We start from the raw sequence: 22,437 nt of genomic DNA on the forward strand, positions 1-22,437 counted from the left end.
AAGATAAAAGACATTAATGACTTTTAAAATTAGAACTTACCATATGATTCACGTCGTGAAACTGGAAATGCGGCAATGTTGTTGTTCGATCAGCTGTGCGTTATATCATGACTGCTTTTAATTCTTTATTCTACAATCGCCATTTTGAATTAAATTTTTGAATCTAGACTTTCAGACCAAAATTAGTTCAAGTTTTCCATTTCTAAGTTTTACCGTTTTTCCTTAATCTTGATTCAAACTAGTTTTTGCAATTAGCTACCGGATAATTGCTGAAAACATTGACTCTAGTCTAGCATTAATACTTTAAAATTTTTTATAATTGAGTATGAAATATTAAAGATTTGTTATTGTAATTAAATATTTTCTTGGAAAATGTCCAGAATGCAGATCAACACCAGTGATATACGAGGTAAGATTCAAGTATTACTATGGTATTTGTATGTAACGAAATTGAGTGAAGTGGTGACAATTCTTGACCATGATCTGAAGTCTATTGTGGCCTATTTAATATAGAGTGCCCATTGCACCTTCTGGTCTTTTTCTACTAAAATTGCATTATAGGCCGTCATGCATTCAATACAGACTCCAGGGAATCTCCAGATTTCCAAAACAGAAACTCTGACAGAGATTTTCACAAAGATGACAACAGCCCAGAACGAAAACGCTCTAGAGTGAGAAGTAGAGATCAATCTGCACATGATTCTGACTCAAATATGTCAAATACTTTGGAAATTATGCCTCCTGCCAATAATTCTGACCCACTTTTTATGATGGGGCAAATGGACAATGTTATGATGAACATGTTTGTCAATCCCAGTATGATGGGTATGAACAATTACATGGTACCTCCAATGTTGACTCCCAACCCTGGATTGATGTCGACAAATGAAGAGGCATATTCTTTTGCAATGAATCCTGTCAAGGAGATTATTCATTTTAAGTCTTGCACATTGTTTCCCCCCAGTCCTCATGCTCCCGCTCCTACTACCAGAGACAGACCTTTGGGATGTAAGACTGTATTTGTTGGGGGTTTACCTGAAAAGATTACTGAAGAAATAATTCAGGAAGTATTTGAAAAGTGCTGATTTTAGTAACATAAAATTTGGTTTCTTGAATTAATGATTTTAGATGTGGAGAAATAACCACATTAAGACTTAGCAAGAAAAACTTTTGCCATGTTAGATTTGTTTTTGAGTCATCGGTTGATGCCGCTATATATTTGTCAGGCTATAGAATTCGTATTGGATCAAATGTTGATACAGGATTTACTGGAAGGTTGCATGTTGATTATGCACAGGTATTTAATATTTTTGCAAAAATAATCAGTGATAATAGCTAGATCATCCTAGGCCAGAGATGACCAATATGAGTTTGAATGCAGGCAAAGACAATTTGAACGAGAAAGGAGGCATAGAGAAAGAATGGAGGAAGAGAGACTCAAGAGGCCTTCACCTCCTCCAATTACACATTTTTCTGATCATGAAGCTAGCAGTATTTCTGAAAAATTGAAGCATGATGACTCTTTCACCAAGGCTTTGCAGGTTATTTTTTAAAGTTAAAATTAACAATAGATAATATAAATTATTGTTTCTGATTATAGGTGGTTATCACTTGGCTGGAAAGGGGTGACTGTAACAAGAAAAACGCCAATATATTCTACTCCATGATCCAATCCACCAATTCCCATGTAAGGCGATTGCTCACTGAAAAAGGGCATTATGAAGACGAACTGAAGAAGGCCAAGGACCTGCTTAAAGGAAGAATGCAGGGAATTTTGTTGCAATGTACGTTTAATATTTTTCTTCCTTGAGTTTAAACTGTCTACAATAATGTTGTGAACGGAGATTTTTTTATGGGTAAATTGGGGAGGAAATTTAAGTGTAAAAAAAGATCCATTATGGGTATGTCAGTAACACTTTTATAGTAAAATATTGCCAGGGGTATTTTGAGTAGTAGATACAAAATACAGATCATTTTTATGTTCTAAAAGATGAGTTTTGGTATGTAATAGGTAAGTAAAAGGGATCATATACATTTGCTACCTGAAAGAGGGCCTTTGATGTTGGAGATGAATTGTGAGTATCGAAAATAACACTCAGAATTAACGTATTTATTATCTAAAAAATTATGAGATAAAAACTTTCCTTATAAATATTGATTTACCCAAATAATCTGTGAACGAGGTTCCAGCTAAATCACTACAATAGCTTATCGCAAAAACTTCCTGAAAATCAGCTGTTTCGTGTCAAAATCTGGACATACTCAGTACAGACCTATAGGTGAGTTTTTTCTTTAAATCTGACATGCCCATAATGAACTTCGATTTGATTTATGGAAATTACGGAGAAAATTCCCGGTGCTTGCGAACAGTAATGAAACGATTTAATGTGTGTAAGTTTTTCTATAACTATTGTAACAATGTAAATTTTGAAAAACAGGACATTAAAACTAAAAACTCAATAATGCATTCTGCAAAATGTCCGCTAAGTTGTTGATGTTTCTTTTGCTTTGTTACTATAGACACCAGCGTTAAACTGTAAGAGATTCTTACCTGTAAAACGTGGAAAAGTGAGGAAAGAAGGGAGCAGAAAAGGAACTTTTGAATAACTGATTCCGGAATATTATATTGCTAGAACTGTTGTTTGATTGTCTTAGTTTCCATTTCTCACGCATTGTTGGGTGTCCATAACAATTAAGTAAAATAAACAAACGTCAACTGTTTAGCGGCTATTTTGGTCACAACTATGTCGGCACATGCTACATGTAGGAATAAAATAGTAATTTCTTACGCATGTGACTCTTCGCGCTCCTTATACAAGGTGTAAAAAAGTCTGGAGACGCCCGAATATTTCCTTAAATAATACGTTTCTGTTAAAAAAAAACACATAGTGAAATTTACTTTTAATGGCCCATTTTTATTTTTTTATGGTTATCAAAAGAATTGGTCAATCCGCTTTTTAGTCTGCACACTTTACGTTAAACATGACAACATTATAATAACATAACGATATCCTGCGACTTGGAATTAAAATTCCTAAAATTACAGAAATTTCAAGTACAATTGATACTTATTTTCTATGATTATATCAATAATTTAAGACACTTACGAAGCCGAAGACCTACTTGCCATCAACAAGACTCAATAGATTACATAAAACGACTAAAAGGTCTTTTGTCACATATTAAAATCATCCCCTCTATAAAAGTACTGCTCGCTATGGGCGGGCAACTCTTCAAGTAGGTGTCTTTCATCAAAGACATGTCTTAGCTCAATTCTACTGTTATCTGCTATTAATCAAATGTTTGATGGTAAATAGTAAATTGCATCATCAACGTCCTGCATCTATGGTTCAACGTTTCCCGAAAGATTTTTTTGTTGTAATTCATTGTAATATAAACAAGTCTGTTCAAGTCCTATACCGATCCTGCACGTTTCACTTGAGCGCATAGAAATCGAAGATCACTATATAAAAACACCAAAAGTAAGTTCCTTCTCCTGTCATGGCATGCTGATGAGTATACAAGGTGAGATATATAGAAAAACAGTCTTTCGCCGTAACTATTTCAAGACTACCACGACTAAATCTCCTTTCGCGCAGTGTCGTATAATAGAGAAAATCATCAGTTTTTTATTCGTTGTATTTTGGTACAAAATGGATTTTGGTGAGAACTTATTACTTAAGAATATATTCTGGACTTGGGGTTTTCCACGCTTTTTACACCCTGGATATATTTTATAATATATTATTTTATACAAGAGGACGTTTCACATGCTCTCATAGGCATTATCGACACAGTAATAATTGTAAAATATTTAATAAAAATTTGCGTGTGCCTGTTAGTCAGTCACATTGAGCGCTTGTTCGAGGCGGCCCATCATAAGAAGGTTTGGGACCATTTCACGAAGGCCCAGAGGAAAAACATCGAGGGCTGGAACAAGCAGTCGTTGGTATGTATCTCCTTGGACTTTGGACTGCCCGTTTTATTTTGTGTCGTGTAAATTCCGCGTGTATTGCCATTTGTCTGATGCCCCTTCTTCGTATGATTTCCAATGAGAAAAAGACACAGAATGTTGTCTTGTGTTTATTGATTCCAAAAAAGTCCAAGGTTTTTGCATGTTTACACATATTTTATTATTTTTAGCTATAAGTTATAAATTAAGAAAATGTCGAACTTTCTTCTTGCCGGAAGCCTCAAGTCCGATTTACAATCCGTAGAACTGAAAAGTGTAGGAAGTAGGTAACAGTTTTAGTATCGGTTTATAAACATTTACCAACAAGATTATTGTCAGAGAAATGATAAAATTGGTAAGGTAGAGCATTGCGCAATTTATCCATTATCTTTTTGGTCATTTTCACGAGCTCGTGTGTCTTTCGACGTCATTGCTGCGTCTTACCGTTATGGTCACTGTAATGGTGCTACGGAACTATGAGTCGGTCTTGAAGCATTTTTCAAAATTAATCGTTAGATACTTGGTTTTCTGTCAAGAAGATTAAAAACCTTAGTATCACGCTAAAACCCATCGAGCAATATTCGTCTATCAAAATATGGTTTAAAAAAGGTAAGACGCATGCAGGTAAGTTGTAAAGTCAGGCCAAGTAAGTCAGACATTCAACAGGAAGAACAATCCTATCAAATAGTGGGACCGTACAATAAAAAACAGTATGCAGTATAGTTTTTATAAACCTCGAAATTGGGTTTTGGTAAGTTTTTTGTAAGTATTATTTTGTTTAAATTAAAAACAGGTAGGTTTATTCGAGATCTTAATTAACGGTTTTTAAAAATCAATACTGCATATTCAATAGAAACGTAGACCTTAAGCGAATTTCAAACACTGGTTACCGAAAAATAATCGAGAAAATCTTGCAGGAAATTAAAAACTTCCAATTGGACGAGAGTCAAGACAAACAGAGAGAGGATGACGAAATGGACGTCTCTGATGATGAAGAGTGCAGCAGGAAAAAGACCCGAGAGATTAACGAGGAAAGAAACAATTTAAAAGATGAAAACGATAGTTTAAAATGCCAAGTTGATGCGTATAAAAACGAAGTGATTATCTTTAAATTTTCGTATTTTTCTCTATCTTATGTAACGCTTTTAGGTTGAGGTAATTAAGTTGGACTGTGCAAAAGCACTGGAAGATAAAGACTTGCAAATGAAAGTGATGCAACAAACAATGCAAGCGATGCAGCAACAGTTAATCGAGGCCAAAAAGAAATTCGTAAATGAGAGACTAAGACCAATACACCCTAAACTGAAGCCCGATAAGAGCTCAAAAATTACGGAGGTGATCAACTTGGATGACGACGAATCTGAACCTTCAGACAGTGGCAGTGTGGCCAATACTGACGTAAACAGCACAGTATCGGCAATACCGAGTTCTGATGCGAAACTCATCGGAATCATATCGATATTTCTTCATGTTCATCCCTTTGGGGCTGGTTTGGACTATATCACATCCTATGTGAATAAGTCTGTGTCGAATATGCGACCGGCAGAGGTGGAGTCGCTGATGACAAAGTATTCTACTTTGTTTAAGCAGGATTTGGTCGGAATTGGAGCTAATATGGAAAGGAGATGGTTAGTGACGGCGTTTGGTAAAAGTCAACAAGTCAGTGATTAAAAGTAATTTATTGGCGTGTTAATATTTATAGGTAATTAAAATAAATAAATATATAAACACTGATGGTTTAAACAGTCATTTGTCCGTCTTCTTTTTCTCCTTTATATGCTCTTCTGGAGCTGGTGATGATGGTGGTAACGGTGAAAGAGATTCAGTGGTAGTTTCAACGTTTTGCACTGGTGGTGGTTCCATTTTTTTTTCTAAACGCTGCATATTTAATGCGTTCTTATTAATGGGATAAAATATATGTACCTTTAATCATTTGATAAAACTCTATTTCCGCTCGCTGTACAGCACTGTCAGCGAATACTCGTTCAGTTAGCGCAGGCAAATTTTCTTGAATTTGCTCCTCATCAATCCCCTCGGTTTGTTGCGTTTGCTTAGTCTTCTGCTTGAGTCTAAGTTCCCTATTCCGAGCTTCCAATATTTTCTCCCTGCGACTTTCTCTCTCGAACATCTTCCAATGATCACCTCGCTATTTTCCTATTTTAAAGCGATTCTACATACATACCGCGGTCATCAACACTTTATCGTTCTTGTTGGAAGTGGACAAATTCTCGCTAAACTCAATCAAGTACGTAGTGCCCTTTTGATTGCCGACGGCAACTAAACGACCCATTTCGTGCGTCCTAATGCGTAGCAGCTTCTCGTCGCAAATTTTAATGCTTAGCGACGCTTGTTTCTGTTGTTGCATAATGTCCCATACGTCCAGAATTCCGTCAGTTCTTGTTGTGAAAAATACAGAAAGCCTACACGAAAATTATCAGAAAATGTTAAATATGAATACATAGACGATTATGAGAAACTTTCCAAATTACCTTGTAGGACTCCAAGCACCATCAGTTAACATAGCCCTATGAAATCCACTCCAAATAATAGAGCTTTCTCTACAGTCCTCGGACCAAATTTTAGCAGACCAATCCCCAATTGTGAGAAAGTTCTTGACGAATGCGGGATTTCTTTGCAAAGCAACCACTGGGCCCATATGAGCCTTAAATCTAACGCCCATTTTTTCCATGGCACTTTTCCCCTGTGATAAAACAATCCAGTGCATTTTTAGATTTAAAACAAATCATATTTGGCCACCTTTCGATTGCAAGATATAACAATTCCTTCCTCGGTTCCGCACATAAACCGAGTGGGAATTGTGCTTTCGTATTCCAAACAAGAAGCACCTAATGCCTTTGATATGTCTTGGTCTTCTTCTTTTGCATAATCCAAAAGGAGTGATTCAGTAGGATTACTAAGTTTTCTTATGTCCCACCTACATTAAAACTGCTCTTGAAACGTAAAAAAAATCACACACTTACCATTTGATTTGTCCATCAGTAGAAGCACTAAAAAACTCACAGCCGCTCTTTGAGTGTATCCACAGCACTGAATATACTGGGTCTCTGAAACTGCCTTCAGTTTGACTGAGCTCAGCTGGCTCATAGCCCTTTCTGATGTCCCATAAAGCCACTTGTCCATTTCTCTGACCACTGACTAGGGAATTAGGATCTTTTTGATTGTACTCCAAGCAAACACAGGGATGTTCAGGTTTCAACGTTAAAAGAGGCCTATTGGGGTTTTCTGAAACCGGTTTAAAAATTTATATAATCAATTTAACATTTAAAGTACATACCAACTTCCCAAATGTAAGAAAACGTCGTCTCCTTAGGAACAACGCTCTGAAATTTGAGATTACAATATGCGATTGCTAGTTTCGTTTGATTATCTGGCGACCATGAAATCCAGTTGATAGGTCTCGTAGGTGTGTTCTGATCTTGATACACATTTACCGTTCGAGCAGAGCTCCTCTGCACTAAAGGTGTGGGTTCTACATCAGAAAAATATTGCTGATAAATGTTGATAGCATTATTTTGTTGAATGCTGTTCTCCATGCTCTAAGAAAAATTACTTTCTTGGTGCTTTGGCACACTTTTAATGGAATTTCACCTTAAATAATTGCACCATGGTATGATTAAAGCCCTCATCTTTTTCGATTTTTCGCCTATAGCGCTTCGTTTGCTCTTCGTCTGCTGTATTGACATCTTTCGGCCACCCTCCTTCCACATGGTTCATACCACAAGTGGTATACTCTGCCCTCATAGTGTTCAAATAATGTTCTGCTTGTACTGGGGCACATAATGTGCTTTGATGTACTGGATCTCTATAGGTAAAAAATTCTTTGAGTTTCTCTTGCAAAACGTTATAAAATTACCTCAAAATATATTCACGCATTAATTTCTTGTTAGAAGGATAATTATCAATTAAATCTGGGCCCTTGTTGGAAAACAGGCACTGTCTGCCAAATTCGCTCCTTTTCTTTTGATAAGTGTAAGTTACATCCATTTTATATATGTAATTCTTTTTAAACGACTGATATTGCAAAACTTGTGAATAGCCAAATAAATATGAGGGAACTTGTATAAAAATAACACCATAAGTTTGATCAATATCTGTATTAAGGTAAACAACAAGTTATACTATTACATATATTACTAAATACTACTTATAGTATTTTACTTCAGTTCCTAGTTTCTAAGAGCTTTCAAAAACGCATCTTTCTCCTTTAGAATCTGTGTCTGTCTTAAAACATTATTGCAATTATCCATTTGATGTATTCGCCTTTCAACTGCTGTTGCAATTGGTACATCTCCTTTGCGCAAAGGGGATATTGATTTCGTACAATTCATATTTAGTGATGATGGCTTATTTGGGTTCAATTTACTACTCCAAGAAGAGTGAGACTTGACTGATATTGAAGCTGATCTTAAAGGCCCACTGCTATTTAGTTGTTTACTGTGCAATTGATCTTGTAGTAACACTTGGTTTAAATTATCGTATAACATCCTGGTCTTTGTAACTTCAACTTCAGATTCTTTGCGTTGTTTAATTAAAGATTCTAGAGAAATATTTGAACCTTCCATGGAATTTCTGTTTTGTGATTTGTCGATATACTTGAAAAGTTGAGTTTATTTCGCGTGTAGAAAATGAGCACGCGGCGTAAAACCAAGAGATTCTGAGTTCTTAGCATGCAACACCGTAACATTAATATGTATCTAAAAATTAAGTAAATTGTGCTTACAAATAAACGTATCTTTCAGAAAAAGAATTTTTTACTCCCGCCAAATAATTATTTGAATTATGTCAAAGAAACAAAATTTTTCGTGTCATCTGTCTTAAATTATTTGTGTTTCATCGCCGTGAAATTAGAATTGGCATCATAGCGAACTTCACTTTCGAGTTGAAATGCACAAATATCGTTTTATGCCTACACCAAATTCACATTTCTATTAAGTGCATTGTTTACAATGATATGTTATTCGTGACAAAATTTTGAAGAAGTTCCAATTCCATCATTAGAATTATTAAAGTATGTCAGATTCTTTGTGAACTAAAAAGAAACAATAATTGTAAATTCAATTTTAGTACACTTAAATCAATGTACTATTAAAAGTCTAACCTATAATAATAGACTTAGCTTGCAATTATTAGGTCGTGTAGTATGAAATGAGTAGAATTGAATTGAAACTTTAGCCATTTTTTTTTCATATGAAATGTTTTTATTGTCAATCGAAATATGCACCACCATTATCAATACACTTCTGCCATTTAACAGGAAGTTCATTGATTCCCCTGCTGTAAAAACCTGCAGGCCGGGAGTCGATAAACTCGTGGAAGGTAGCTTTGACAGCCTCGTCGGAGTTGAATGTTTTCCCTACCAAGAAGTTATCAAAATTTTGAAAGAAGTGGTAATCAGTGGGTGCTAAGTCGGGTGAATACGGTGGATGATGAAGAGTTTCCAATTCCAACTCCTGTAGCTTGGCCAAGATGACTTGTGCGGTGTATGGCCGAGCGTTGTCGTGCAACAATAGCGGTGCGCTTCCATTGACTAATCTTGGCTGCTTAACCGTCAGTTGCCTCATCATTTCGGTCAGTTCTCGGCAGTAGACATCAGCCGTAATCGATTCACCAGGTTTCATGAAACTGTGATGGATGACACCTGCGTTGGACCACCAAACAGACACCATAAGCTTCTTTTGATGAAGTTTTTTTTTCGCACGATGTTTTGGCGGTTCATCTTGATCCAACCACTGCGATGAACGTCTGGTATTGTCATATAGGATCCATTTCTCATCACAAGTAACAATCCGATTCAAAAATGGATCGTTATTATACCGGCACAACAAAGAAACACAAGCTTCGAGACGTCGTTCTTTCTGTATGTCGCTCAACTCATGCGGTACCCACTTGTTCAGCTTTTTCACCTTACCAATTTCAGCCAAATGAGTCAATATTGTTTTTTTGGTTACACTGAATATTAACGAAAATTCGAACGCACTTTGACGCGGATTCGCTTCCACAACGGCTTTCAGATGATCGTTATCCACTTGAGTTTCAGGTCGTCCACGCGGTTCATTTGTTAGGTCAAAATTGCCAGAACGAAATTTCATGAACCAACGAGATACTGTTTGCTGTGAAGTGACTTCAGTACCAAACACATCATTAATATTGCGAGCCGTCTGAGCTGTTGTGGTTCCACGGTGGAACTCATATTTCATTAACACACGAATTTCACTATTTTGCATGGCTGCACAAAAATTTTTATAAAAATAAAAGTTTTCAATAATTTTTAACACTTTAAACTCTGATCGAAAGAGGAAGAATGTGCCTTTTCCACATAAAAAAGTTAAGTCCAAATATAGATTTAGAGTGAAGGTATTCGCCGTTGAGTGTGGCATTTCGAGAATCTACTCATTTCATACTACACGACCCAATACATTCTAGAGATTCAATCTCAAGTGAAATAATGTATATAATGTAGATTCCGCGGCATTGCCGTGCCACTTTTGTTATTTTATTTAAGTGTCAGTAACCGAATATTGGCATTTGAAATCGCGTTTTCAAATTAATTGTACAACCTTTCTAGGAGCATTTAGAACCATCTTCCACTCTCTCCCTCATCTCTCGCTTGAGCTTAAATTAATATCCGAATTCACTTGCAACCCCGCATCTCGCTTAGTCTTCGAAAACCCAAAAACCTCCATTGCGTACTTGATCTTTGTCACGTACTTGACATTTTTTGACCCCTCCTTCATCATAACCCACAAAAATTTTGAATTTAAATTTTTTTTCTTGTAATAATGTGGTCAATATTTTATTGAACGTTTAGCTAGAAAAACATACATTGTCATCGTCTGTTATACAGTAATCTATCTGAGCACATTCAGAAATGTCCGAAACTGCATTAGTAGTGAAAGCAAAACCACAAAGAAAAGTTTTCAAAGCCACCCGAGTTACTAAAGTGCCTGAAAGTTTGCTAAACGACCCACATCTACAAGCTGCGGCCTCTGTACTACCTGCCAATTACAATTTTGAATTGCCGAAAACTATATGGAGGATAAAAGAGTTGAAGGCAAGGTTTGTGGCCTTGCAAATGCCCGAAGGTTTGTTGCTCTTTGCCACCACTTTAGCTGACATTATTAAGGAGTTCACAGGCGCTGACACCCTCATAATGGGGGACGTCACCTATGGTGCCTGTTGTATAGATGATTTTACTGCCAAAGCCTTGGGAGTTGAACTTTTGGTGCATTATGGCCACAGCTGTCTTGTGCCAATTGACCAAACTAAGGGCATTAAAGTTTTGTACATTTTTGTGGACATTAAAATAGATCCCTTGCATTTTATAGAAACCATAAAATTGAACTTCCAACCTGATGTTAAAATGGGTCTAGTCAGTACTATCCAGTTTATAACTACTTTGCAGACAGTGATAAAAATATTAGATGAAAATGGTTATAAAAAAGTCTCAATACCACAATTTAAACCCTTGTCTCCAGGGGAAATATTAGGATGCACTGCCCCAGTGCTTAAATGCTGTGATATAGTGATTTATTTAGGAGATGGACGGTTTCATTTGGAGGCAGCAATGATAGCTAATCCAAAGGTAAAGGCCTACAAGTATGACCCATATAGCAAAAAGTTTACTTCCGAAAACTATGATCATATCCAAATGGAATCTATAAGAAAATCTAACATAGAGAGAGCAAGGCTGTCTGGGACTTTTGGAGTTGTTATGGGAACTTTAGGAAGGCAGGGAAGTACCAAAGTGGTGGAACACTTAATGAAACGTTTAACTGACTCAGGGAAGGAGGCAGTAGTAATATTGCTCTCAGAAATATTCCCAAAGAAAATAGATTTGTTTCCAAAACTAGATGCCTTTGTGCAGATAGCTTGCCCTAGATTATCAATTGACTGGGGAATGGCGTTCTCCAAACCATTTCTAACACCTTATGAATTAGCTGTGACTATTGGCGATGCACAATGGCACAAGGAAGGCAAAAGTTATCCAATGGACTTTTATGCTAATGCCAGTTTAGGCCCCTGGACACCAAATCATAAACCTGAAGAACTCGCTGTAAATACTTGTTGTGGAAAATGTATGTAACTAGTGTTATGTAGGGAATATATTATATTTAATTTTTGTTAATTTATTATAAAAAATGAAATTAAAAGACTTGTAATTAAATATGGTTTATTTTTCCTGACTTACGTCGAAAAACATGGAACAAGTATATGAATAATTTTATTTACTCAATCTTCAATCCTTGAATCTGCCTCTCCAGCGAATTCAAGTCCCAAATTACCATTTGGCCATCCAAAGCTGAAGTGCTCAGCTTCAAAGCTCTTGCCTTAGTACCACTATAAATGCACACACATGTAATTGCATTCTGATGAATGGAATCCAAATTAGTATCGGAAGTTTCAGTCCTCGCTTGTCTATCGAGCGAATGGAACATCCTCATTGCAGATAACCCTCCAGATTCTTTTTTCTGGGAAGCATCCAGTTTTCCACTGAACACTAATTGTCCATTTGACAAGGTGTAAAGGATTGGAATGCAACTGTGGCCTGCTGCCACTATGGTCTTAGAGCTGATCCAGGTGCAACTTATGAACGGCAAGTATTCAGTCTTCAATTTTACAAATGTGTTTCCGTTGTTGGGATCTGCGACGTTGATTGAAGAATCGTGCGCCACCTAAATTCAGATTACAGTACAACTTTCCTAGAGCATTAAAATTGGATTACCCAAGCGACTTTAGATCCATCCGGCGAGAAGTTGACGGAATGAATCCAGCCCCCTCCGGAAGTTGAATTGACATACTCGGCCATCAATTGCCCCAAAGGCATTTTGGTGCCCCAAGGAGTGGCCTCGGGAGTCTTCTCAATATCTTTGATGTAAGCCGAGAAAATCCTTACTTTAAAATCGGCACTGCCCGCGGCTAGAAGGACATTATTTGGGTGCCAATCCAGAGTAGATACAGTGGAACGAATAGGCTTCTTGATGTGTTTGGAAACCCACCAGTCGTTCTCGCTCTCAAAATAGCAAACTGATATCAAACGGGCCCCAGAACCTTAAACCCAAAAATATCACTATTAGAGCTGCAAAAATATTAAATAAGAATCGATAGCTTACCCACGGCAAACTTATTCTCATTGGGAGACCACTTGACGCAAGTCGCAGCTCGATTGATTCTCAACAAAACGAGAGTGGGTTTCCATTTTCCAGTTCCATCAGGGGTCCAGACGTAAGCATTTCGGTCAGCGGCACAGCTTACGATCCGGTTGGTCCTCGCACCCCAGTCAATGCCCATTACGCGCAAATCATGCTGATTCAGAGTGTCGAGTTGTTTCCAATCATGTCCAGAACGCTGGTACACCTCGACTTCTTGGTTGTTTGGCGAGAATGCGATTTCTTATTAAAAATTTTTTTAAATAAATTTCATGTTTTTAATGGTCAAATTGTCTTACGAGATCTATCGCTATTCCAAGCGTGGCAAGTTATAGGTCTTGGGGATCCAAACTTATGGCTTTCAGTCATCTGAAAACAAAAGCAATAGTGAGGGCATAATCCCTAATGGACCCATAAACTTAATCCATAAATACGCTCTTTGTGCAAAATATCACACTTTAACCGAATAAGTTTTACAAGAAAACCGAGAGTTTTTGGTTCATTACAGGGAGTCAAAGATTCACTTATATTTTCCAATTTTGCCTATCTACAGCTCTGAAAGTTTTTGAGATATTCGATTGTACTCTTGATACCAGGATCGATCCCTCCTGAAAGATTGAAGGATCCTCGACTATTTATCGTATACAGGGTGTTTAATGAGGAGATGTACAAACTTCAATATGTTATTCTATATTTAATTCTAAGCAAAAAAGTTCCTATAAATATATGTCCGAAAATGCTTCGTTTAGAATATACAGCGCGATAAAAGTTAATTTTAAAAAGCATTTTTTTAAGTAATTCAAAAACGGCTATTGGTATTTTAAAACATTTTTGCAGAAGAGAATACGCCAAAAGGCACTTTTTGTAATAAAAGTAATATCTGTAAGCAGTGGCGTGGGCACTACTAATTTTTTTTAATCAAACAAACAAAAACATGAGACGCCACAGTTTTTTGTGATCGTCTGAATTTGGTTTCAAACTTTTCTTTCTCTCTTTCTCAATTCTACAGAATTCAAAACTTCATTGCATTGAATATTTTACCCAAAGTGGCTTGCAACACATTAACGGATGCTAGTGGCACTGCCCAGCAAAAGACGCAGCAAGTAGTATGTATGAATAAGTAATGATTCATCAACAAAATTTTATTCTTTATCCTTTCACAACTGCTATTATAAACCCACCTTGAGAACTATATAAATTGATAGATAAAACTGCTCTGTAATTACTTTTCAAACGCTTTTAATTCAATCTCTCATCTTTAGAAAACTACAACTACTAATAATTGCTTGAAAAAATATTAAATCCACTTCACAATCAAGAAAGATTAAAACTTCTGAGAGCCTTTCCGCTTTGTGTCCATGGCGTCTAAAATCGGCTGCCTTTTGGCTTGATACTTCCTCCTGAGCTCATCAATTTCAGACTCCATATCGGTATCTAGATTTTCCATTTGCTGTTGCAGCTCCTCATAAGTGAGATATTTCAAGAACTCAAAGTCTCCTTCTGAAATTGTCATGTTGAGTTTATTCTCCACTTCCACCACTTGTTGTTGCTCAATCTTTTCGTCCTCGGTGGGAGTGATTATGCTGTCATTCTCTTTATAGTCATTGTTGAAATGATCTAAAAACACCGGTCGGTATTTGTTTTTATTCGCCGAATTCGTGCTGTGTTTTTTCATGGTCTCATCATCTTCCCCATCGGTGTTGATGATCATGGTCCCCAGATTTGACTCGAGTTCCACGAGAGTTGGGGTTATATTTGTTAAAGTCCCACACTTATCAGGGACTAAAGTCCCTTCATCGGCATTTGAAATTATCGTTTGACTGACATTGTCGTCTAACATGTCCAATTCGGGCGTATTTTTCACCGCAGGCACATTCTGATACGTTTGATTATCTCTGACTTGATGAGCTTCCTGAATCATGGTATTTAAGATAGTGGAAGGTTTGGCGTTTTGAATAAAATCATGACTAAGCAGGTCTGTGGCTGTCGCCCTTTCCTCAGGATTTTTGACTAAACATACGCTAACAAAATCTATAAACTCAGCACTCCATTTGTCAGGTTCCCTGAATGATGGGGGAGGTTTAGTAGGTATCATGAATATTGCCCTCATTGGATGTATGTCCCCATAAGGTGGTTTTCCCTCTGCCATTTCCAATGCTGTAATGCCTAGACTCCAAATATCGGCAACACAGTCATATCCAATTTCTTGGATTACCTCTGGAGCCATCCAAAAGGGGGTTCCAATCACAGTATTTCTCTTGGCCATTGTGTCAGTCAGTTGTCCTGCCACTCCAAAATCAGCTAGCTTAGCATGTCCCTCGCTATTTAACAAAATATTACCAGCTTTAATGTCTCTATGAATTTTTCTTCTTAAGTGCAAATATTCAAGCCCTTTAAGAGTATCAGCTATCACTGTGGCAATCTCATCTTCACTGAGAGTCTTTCTTCTAATCCTCATTATATCTGATATGGAGCCTGCGCTACAATATTCCATTACAATCCACAAATCAGTGTTTTTAAAGTAACTTCCATAATATTTAACAACATAGGGACTATCACATTGTTGCATAATAGATATTTCTTTTATTATTTCCTGCAGATCTGTATCAACTGGCACTTGTTTGATGGCTAATACCTGCCCTGATTCTTTATGCAAGGCTTTGTACACACTGCCATAGGAGCCCTCCCCAAGCTTGCAAATGAGATCAAACACTTCCTCTGGCTGTCTAGTTAAACTCTCCTCTGATAACTTTTTTAATTCACTTTGAGACGACATTCTCGCACCCTACGGCCAAAAACAGTATTACTTATGCTTACAGTCAGTACTGACCTTTGAAAATTTTCTCTACCTGTTTTATGAGCTGGGTAAGTACTTATTTGCACCCTCAGTGATAAACTGGAAGGTTGTATGTTGCCAGGTTGGAAGAGAGCTATGTGTCGGCATGGACTGGCAAGGGAATACTGTTTTTGGCCTACTAGAAATGGTCAAATATACAACAGGGTTCAAATTGGTAGGGTTTGCTATTGTTGAGTAAAGGAAGTTCATATTATCAGTTAGGTGACAGTTTGATCATCATAACATAAATGACCTATAGGGATAGTAGTTTTTTGGTGATAATAAGGTTGGACAAAAAGGTTCAACAAAGGAATAGCCAGGATGAGCATGAACTCATTAGATTGATTACTGCTTATTATAGATCTGCAAAATTACCATAAGTTTAGAAATTCTGTTTATTAAGAACAATATACAGGGTGTCTTACTTAACTGTACCTAATATTACAATTATTCAAAACATCAATGCACCATTTGTACATTTTATTAAATGACCACAAACACCACCAAAAAACATTAATTACGAAGGAGAATATTGTTATAAGGGATGTTTAAAAAGAGCAAATGACATTAATGTTTCAGAAAGAAAAGTTTTTTCAACATATAAAATAAAAATTCCAGATGTATATTTTAAAAAAAATGAGTCAGGATTGATGTCTTAATGCTTCACCTTGGAATAATAACTAACCTTAGTTCAACAAAAAAAGAAAAACACAAAAAAAATGTATTAAAAGTTTTTTATTAGACTAATAGTTCTGAAGTCTCACCGTTTCGGAAATAGAAATAGCTGGCTCATCTAAGCAAGACACCCCATAGAAACACTTATAGTAAATGAGCATATATGGATTATTCTATTGAAGAATAGAGTAAAACGGCTGAATGAAGTGTTCAGTCATTTACTGCTTCTCCTTAAAATCATGAATAGGAAAAGGAACAGGGATTTATCAGTGTCGATGGTGAGGCCTAAAGTAGAAACTTTGGGGATTATATAGATTAATGATAAGGCAAATAGGAACTGGCGAAAATTTTATGGTGATCAAGTCTGACTTACCTTCACTGGAAATTCGCGGACTCTGGTCAGTCTACACGAATTGCCTTATTTTCTTTAAGATATGATTATATGTTTAATTGTTAATTGATTATAATCAAATGGGAATGAAATAAGAAAATCCAATAAATTTAATATTAAAATGAAAAAATTGTTACTCATAGGATGGAGTGGGTGGAGGAAGGAGGTGACACATGACGTTAATGAAAGGTACGACTTTAATGACACTTGTAAGCCTTTCAATATTCCATGAACAGTTATCAAGCAGCAACGTTGGATCATAGAGCTGTTACGTCCACCATCTGTCGTTAACTTCCACGTGACTCGGGTTACAGCTAAGGATTAAAGCAAATTGATCTGATATTTAAGTGGTTGTTTGAGTAGAGTTAACTCAGTGAACACAAAATTTTTACTATTATTACAATTGTAAACAAATTTCAACCTTATGTGAGTACTTTGACCATCGTTGATAACTGTCTGAGGATTAGCAATCAAGAAGTTCGATAATCCGGCTTTAATCCTGTACCAACCTGGTTTTTATCGTCCCAAACAAATAATATTTATCCCAATCTGAAAATCATAACTATGAACAAAGAACCTTTAATTTGTCTTCCCGGTCAAAGACTTTCCATATCTGATACGACCTACACAACAGGCCAAGGCACTTACCAAAGACAGGGCTATATTTACTCAATGTTAGCTGGAACAGTAGAAATGATAGACCGAAATGGAGTAAAAGTGATTGAAGTCCATACTACTGGGGAAAAAACTCTTGTTCCTACCCAAGGGGATATAGTAACTGCCCAGGTTAGTCTTATTGCTAATGATTATTATATCGTACAATGTGACAATTTGAAGGTATGTATAATCACTCAACAATATGCCAAATGCAACATTAAATGTATTGGAGGCACAGTGCTTAGAAGTCCCTTCAAGGCGGTGGTGAGACGAGAAAATATTAGAGCCACTGAAAAAGACAAAATTGAGGTTTACAAGAGTTTCAGGCCTGGAGATATTATTCTAGCAAGAGTGGTACTAAACTATAACTCAACCAATTAACAGTAATTAAAATTATAAGTATTTTGTAGCTGCCCATAACAGAAGCACATTCATATCAGCTGACAACGGCTGAAAATGAGTTGGGAGTAGTCACAGCCTATAGTGAAGCAGGTTATTCCATGGTGCCAGTGAGTTGGACAGAAATGCAGTGTCCAAAGACTTTAGTTAAAGAGCCAAGGAAGGTTGCTAAAATAATACCTGAGAATATTGTTCTTGATGGGTTAAATTTAAACTCAGATATTGATGACTAATTGGGATTTCATTTATTGTTAAGACTGAAATATAAAAATGTTTATCCTGTGATTTCAGTATGATGTAATACATTCAAGTTCAACAGAAGGAAGCCCTGCAAGTTTTTTATAGAGAGGTAAAGGTCATTCTTAAAAGATGATCTTATTGTTTATTTACAAGACCAATACCTGTTAATTTTTATGCATGGTGATTTGCATAGGAGCGCGCTCATACTATTGACCAAACGGGTTTCTAAATGGCTTATTTCACAATAAAAACATTTTTTGCGTAATAAACAATTTGTAGTTCAAGATCATCTTCTTTAGCTATTACCCGTGTATATGTGCGAAACCAATCTTTAACGCTATACCAATTTTAGCGAATAAACTTTCACTTTTGGGCAAACTGACGAACGAGATATCATTACCAACAAAGTTCCAGTTACATCAGTGCTTGGACATATTTACAGCCATGAAGCTCTCTTTAAATGAAGTAAGGGAACTGTGATTCTGACTTTTAAAGTAGACGTAAAACTGTATTGTTTAAGGTTTTCCTGCTCTTCATCTGCTTTACCGCCATAACTGTGACTAGAGTCATTTCAATTGAAGAGAAAGACGCAATTCCTGCCTCACCACCTAAACCATACGCATTTGGTTACGCAGCGGGCAGGTTTCCTGGACATATTGATCGCACCCATTCCGAGGTGTCAGATGCGTCTGGGGTTGTCCAAGGTAGAGATTTTTACATATCGCTATTTGAGTTGAGTTTAACTGAATGCGTTTAGGTTCCTATTCTTACGTGGACCCTACATTTAAGATCCGCAAAGTAGACTACATCGCAGACAAAACTGGATTTCATCCAATTCTAAATCACAATGTCCCTGCCCTGCCACAGGATACACCAGTGGTTGCAGCTGCCAAACAGAGACATTTAATTCAGTATTCTAGGATTGCTAGTAGACATCAGCAACTTCCAGAGGTTTTTGACAACACTTTTTAATCTTAGGAAGATTCGTTATCTATATTGGTTTTAGGTGGTTGTACCTGCCGATACAAAGGCAGTTCAGTCTGCTAAAAACAGGCATTTAAGCCTATTTCAGAAAATTGAGGAAGAACACGCCAGGATAGCTGCTGAGAGGGCAGCCTTGAAGCAGCGGGAAGATTCATCCTTGCACCCTAATTCGTTAGAACAGGAAGATGAATATTAGTATAAGATAAAATTGTTTTGTTTTGTGTTAATAAATTGATCATGAATTAGAGTAAATTTTTGTTTAACTAAAATACCTATTGACGAGAGTCTGCATTTTAAAACGACATTGAATGGAAATAGAAATTTAACTATGAAATTGGTCGAATACTTTAGAGAAAATGGCGATCGACTCTATTTCCCGCAATGTTGCCACAGTTTTCACTTAACAGAACTGTGTTAAATACATTTTATTCAATCTGTTGAAATAATATTTTATGTCAAAAGTGGACATCTCCGTTACCTTCGACACTTTGATTGTTTATTGTTTGTGTTGATTATTTGATGATTTACATTACAATTAATTTCACAAGTTTCGTTAAAATCGAAAATTTACCATCATTCTGGAGTTATAATAATGTAATTTAATAGATAATTGTTTTTATACATTTGTCGATTTAACAATGGTCACAATACAATTTAAGCTTGAATAAGTACAAAATTATCTACGTATTAAAATCTTCCAAAGAATAGTCTTTTATATAAAAATTTTAATTTGCTTAATGCGAACTTAATGTCCAAATGCCTTAAGCTGGGCTGTAAGCATGGAAAATTTTACCTCATCGTGCTGCATTTGTATGGGAAATACAGAAACCTTAAATTTATTAGACAGTAAAGATGGAAATAGTATCAAGTTGTTGAAGAAATTGGCAATTTGTGTGCCAAGCGAAGTAAGTCGTTTTGTTATTAGTATGTTTTTTATAGGGACTTGGACCAATGAACTTAACAAGAGTTTATCCTCAAATAAATGGTATGTTTAGAAAGTACTGCTAAGTCCCAACTTCACTATGCGATTTTGTAAGAGTACCTAACTGTCACTATGTCAATACATTTTAAACAACTTGAAATCTAGTCCCAATTTAAAATATCCTTCAGCTCAATATTACAACATGCATAGACTAACAAACTTGTCAAGTAAGGGTTAATTCTACTTGGACAAGTCATCATACAATACATTTAAATTCACCAAGTTTAGATTAAACTCCTATCAAGTTCAATCATACTACAACCCTTTTAAGTTCAGTATTAGTATCTTTTCTAATACTGATGGTTTTGTTCTAGACGTGGCATCCTTTTTATCAAATCTGCAATTCATGTACAACCCAATTGGACATCACTTATAAGTTCGTACAAAATTGCATAGAGAGTGAAGAATTCAGAAAGAAATGTTTACTAGAAATTGAATGCAAATCACCCAATATTCCAAATGAACCTTCTGAATTAGAAAAATTCGTGTGTGATCACTGTAACAGAAAATTCCGCCAAAAGAAGTATTTAAGTCAGCACATTACTAAGCTACATTCAAGTAAGAAGGCACAAACTAGTGTTGGTTTTGAGAATGAAGTGTTGGATAGTGGGATGGTTAATGAGTAAGTTTTGTGCAGTTATTATGTAAGTAAATGAGTTGCAAAATTGACATTCTTAGGCATGATTACAAAGTAGACATTGATGACATTGTTGTAAAAAAAGATCCCTCAATTGATGAAGAACTAGACAAGGAAAATACAAGATTACTTCTAGATGAAGAAAAGTGTTTCAGTGATGATGAGGTAGCTGATAATGGCCAGATTGACACTAACTATAGCAGTTACAGTGAAAAATCTGAAGTGAAGTTTTTTAATACAATTATTATTTTGTAAAAATAAATAGTTTAATTGTAGAACGAAGACGATGCATTTGAAGAAAATCCGGTAGGGCAAAGATTAAAGAAGAAAGGTGTGAAAAAGGAACCACAAAAATGCAGCTTTTGCGATGAAGTTTTTCCGAAACGCTTGGATTGGATTAAACACGTACGCACGAAACACACAATGGAGAAACCATTTGCATGCGATCAGTGCGACGCACGCTATATGAACAGGTGCTAAAACTCTTTTATTTTTAACTTAGTTTATCAAATTTAATTTACAGGTATAGCCTCTTAATACACGCCCGAAAACACACCAACGAGAAACCGTTCATTTGTGCAACTTGCGGCAAAAGTTTCGTATCTTCCGCAGATTTAAACCATCACAATAAAATCCACAACAAAGACCGCGCCTATCCATGTCCGTCTTGCGATAGACGCTTCAAGACGCATAGCAATCTACGCACGCACCGTCTCCAGATGCATCTAGATCCGGCAGATTGGAAGTTTCCCTGCCATTTGTGTGATAAGAAGTTTCCCATGAGAGGTAACCTGATGAAGCATTTGAAGCGCCATGCGGGCATTAAGGAGTTTGACTGTCACATTTGCGGAAAGAAATTCGTAAACAAGGCGGAGCTTATGCTGCATTTAAACACACACACCAATCAACGATTGTTCAAGTGCACGATTTGCGATAAAGACTATAAGAATAGAGAGGGACTAAGACGGCATATGAAGGTGGTGCATGATCAGGGGAATTGGAAGGCTCCGAAGCCCATACACAAATTTTTATGCCCAATGTGTCCTAAAATGTTTGCTTTCGGGAACAAGTTGCAAAGACATATGTTTACGCATACGGGGGAAAAGCCTTTTAAGTGTGACTATTGCCCGAAAAGGTTCATCGATAATTATGGGAGAAAGGTGCACTATAAGAAGGACCATGAAGTCGCCGAGAGTGATATTTGTAATGTTGGCAGTTAGTTTCTGTAGGTCCTCAGTTTAAGTGTCAATTTTTCAATTTTTAGTAGTGGCCGATTTTAGTTACTTCTGTGAAGTTCTTAAACCTCACTTTTGTTTTTACAAAGCTTTATTTTTATATGCCTTTTTACCTTTTTCAAATTAAATTATCAACAAAATGTTGTTCATTCGTTTAACCGTTTTCAAGACATTCTTAATGATCATTGGAATTTCAACCGCTTGGATCGGTCTCCAGTAGAAGCGAACCAATCTAATAGTGATCTAGATCTAAGGTTCTCTTCCTTTTATTAGGTTTGAGAC

At 36.4% G+C, this 22,437-nt stretch overlaps 7 protein-coding genes across 10 annotated transcripts; 5 read left to right on the forward strand and 2 right to left on the reverse strand.

Annotated features, from left to right (window-relative positions):
• Positions 1 to 122: 122 nt before the first annotated feature.
• On the forward strand, positions 123 to 5,701 carry LOC136345088 (ecto-NOX disulfide-thiol exchanger 2). Its single transcript, XM_066293096.1, has 8 exons — positions 123 to 409; positions 562 to 1,078; positions 1,129 to 1,297; positions 1,350 to 1,541; positions 1,601 to 1,784; positions 3,843 to 3,949; positions 4,870 to 5,049; positions 5,102 to 5,701. Exons 1-8 carry the CDS (start codon positions 373 to 375, stop codon positions 5,621 to 5,623), a joined length of 1,908 nt encoding a protein of 635 aa, XP_066149193.1. The 5' UTR covers positions 123 to 372; the 3' UTR covers positions 5,624 to 5,701.
• On the reverse strand, positions 5,617 to 7,990 carry Dnai2 (dynein, axonemal, intermediate chain 2). Its single transcript, XM_066293097.1, has 9 exons — positions 7,827 to 7,990; positions 7,562 to 7,775; positions 7,248 to 7,509; positions 6,934 to 7,195; positions 6,710 to 6,887; positions 6,442 to 6,653; positions 6,135 to 6,372; positions 5,876 to 6,080; positions 5,617 to 5,823 (listed from the first exon to the last, which is right to left on the reverse strand). Exons 1-9 carry the CDS (start codon positions 7,955 to 7,957, stop codon positions 5,699 to 5,701), a joined length of 1,827 nt encoding a protein of 608 aa, XP_066149194.1. The 5' UTR covers positions 7,958 to 7,990; the 3' UTR covers positions 5,617 to 5,698.
• A 2,509-nt stretch (positions 7,991 to 10,499) lies between these two features.
• On the forward strand, positions 10,500 to 12,137 carry Dph1 (diphthamide biosynthesis 1). Its single transcript, XM_066293102.1, has one exon. The coding sequence runs from the start codon at positions 10,842 to 10,844 to the stop codon at positions 12,054 to 12,056; it is 1,215 nt and encodes a 404-aa protein (XP_066149199.1). The 5' UTR covers positions 10,500 to 10,841; the 3' UTR covers positions 12,057 to 12,137.
• On the reverse strand, positions 12,127 to 17,203 carry LOC136345091 (serine/threonine-protein kinase 3-like). Of its 3 annotated transcripts, XM_066293101.1 has the most exons (5): positions 17,004 to 17,194; positions 13,419 to 13,488; positions 13,084 to 13,362; positions 12,696 to 13,021; positions 12,127 to 12,645 (listed from the first exon to the last, which is right to left on the reverse strand). In XM_066293101.1, the coding sequence occupies exons 2-5, from the start codon at positions 13,486 to 13,488 to the stop codon at positions 12,199 to 12,201; spliced, it is 1,122 nt and encodes a 373-aa protein (XP_066149198.1). In that variant the 5' UTR covers positions 17,004 to 17,194; the 3' UTR covers positions 12,127 to 12,198. The 3 variants fall into 3 exon arrangements, with proteins under 3 accessions (XP_066149198.1, XP_066149197.1, XP_066149196.1); XM_066293100.1 differs by lacking the exons at positions 12,127 to 12,645; positions 12,696 to 13,021; positions 13,084 to 13,362; positions 13,419 to 13,488 and adding exons at positions 14,342 to 15,904; positions 15,969 to 16,091 and having other exon boundaries at positions 17,004 to 17,203; XM_066293099.1 differs by lacking the exons at positions 12,127 to 12,645; positions 12,696 to 13,021; positions 13,084 to 13,362; positions 13,419 to 13,488 and adding exons at positions 14,342 to 15,904; positions 15,969 to 16,094 and having other exon boundaries at positions 17,004 to 17,203.
• Positions 17,204 to 17,277: 74 nt separating this feature from the next.
• Csl4 (exosome component 1 Csl4) lies at positions 17,278 to 18,398 on the forward strand. The gene is made up of 3 exons (XM_066293103.1): positions 17,278 to 17,807; positions 17,859 to 18,032; positions 18,089 to 18,398. The coding sequence occupies exons 1-3, from the start codon at positions 17,586 to 17,588 to the stop codon at positions 18,308 to 18,310; spliced, it is 618 nt and encodes a 205-aa protein (XP_066149200.1). The 5' UTR covers positions 17,278 to 17,585; the 3' UTR covers positions 18,311 to 18,398.
• Positions 18,300 to 19,553, forward strand: LOC136345095 (cuticle protein 6-like). 2 transcript variants are annotated; one of them, XM_066293107.1, is made up of 5 exons: positions 18,300 to 18,426; positions 18,670 to 18,782; positions 18,838 to 19,021; positions 19,075 to 19,268; positions 19,324 to 19,553. In XM_066293107.1, exons 2-5 carry the CDS (start codon positions 18,762 to 18,764, stop codon positions 19,495 to 19,497), a joined length of 573 nt encoding a protein of 190 aa, XP_066149204.1. In that variant the 5' UTR covers positions 18,300 to 18,426; positions 18,670 to 18,761; the 3' UTR covers positions 19,498 to 19,553. The 2 variants fall into 2 exon arrangements, with proteins under 2 accessions (XP_066149204.1, XP_066149203.1); XM_066293106.1 differs by lacking the exon at positions 18,300 to 18,426 and having other exon boundaries at positions 18,556 to 18,782.
• A 223-nt stretch (positions 19,554 to 19,776) lies between these two features.
• On the forward strand, positions 19,777 to 22,295 carry LOC136345090 (gastrula zinc finger protein XlCGF57.1-like). The gene is made up of 5 exons (XM_066293098.1): positions 19,777 to 20,206; positions 20,598 to 20,905; positions 20,962 to 21,142; positions 21,197 to 21,393; positions 21,444 to 22,295. The coding sequence occupies exons 1-5, from the start codon at positions 20,081 to 20,083 to the stop codon at positions 22,138 to 22,140; spliced, it is 1,509 nt and encodes a 502-aa protein (XP_066149195.1). The 5' UTR covers positions 19,777 to 20,080; the 3' UTR covers positions 22,141 to 22,295.
• The last annotated feature ends 142 nt before the right edge of the window (positions 22,296 to 22,437 follow it).

The sequence above is a fragment of the Euwallacea fornicatus genome, chromosome 18, assembly GCF_040115645.1.
Source record: "Euwallacea fornicatus isolate EFF26 chromosome 18, ASM4011564v1, whole genome shotgun sequence".
Taxonomy (NCBI): domain Eukaryota; kingdom Metazoa; phylum Arthropoda; class Insecta; order Coleoptera; family Curculionidae; genus Euwallacea; species Euwallacea fornicatus.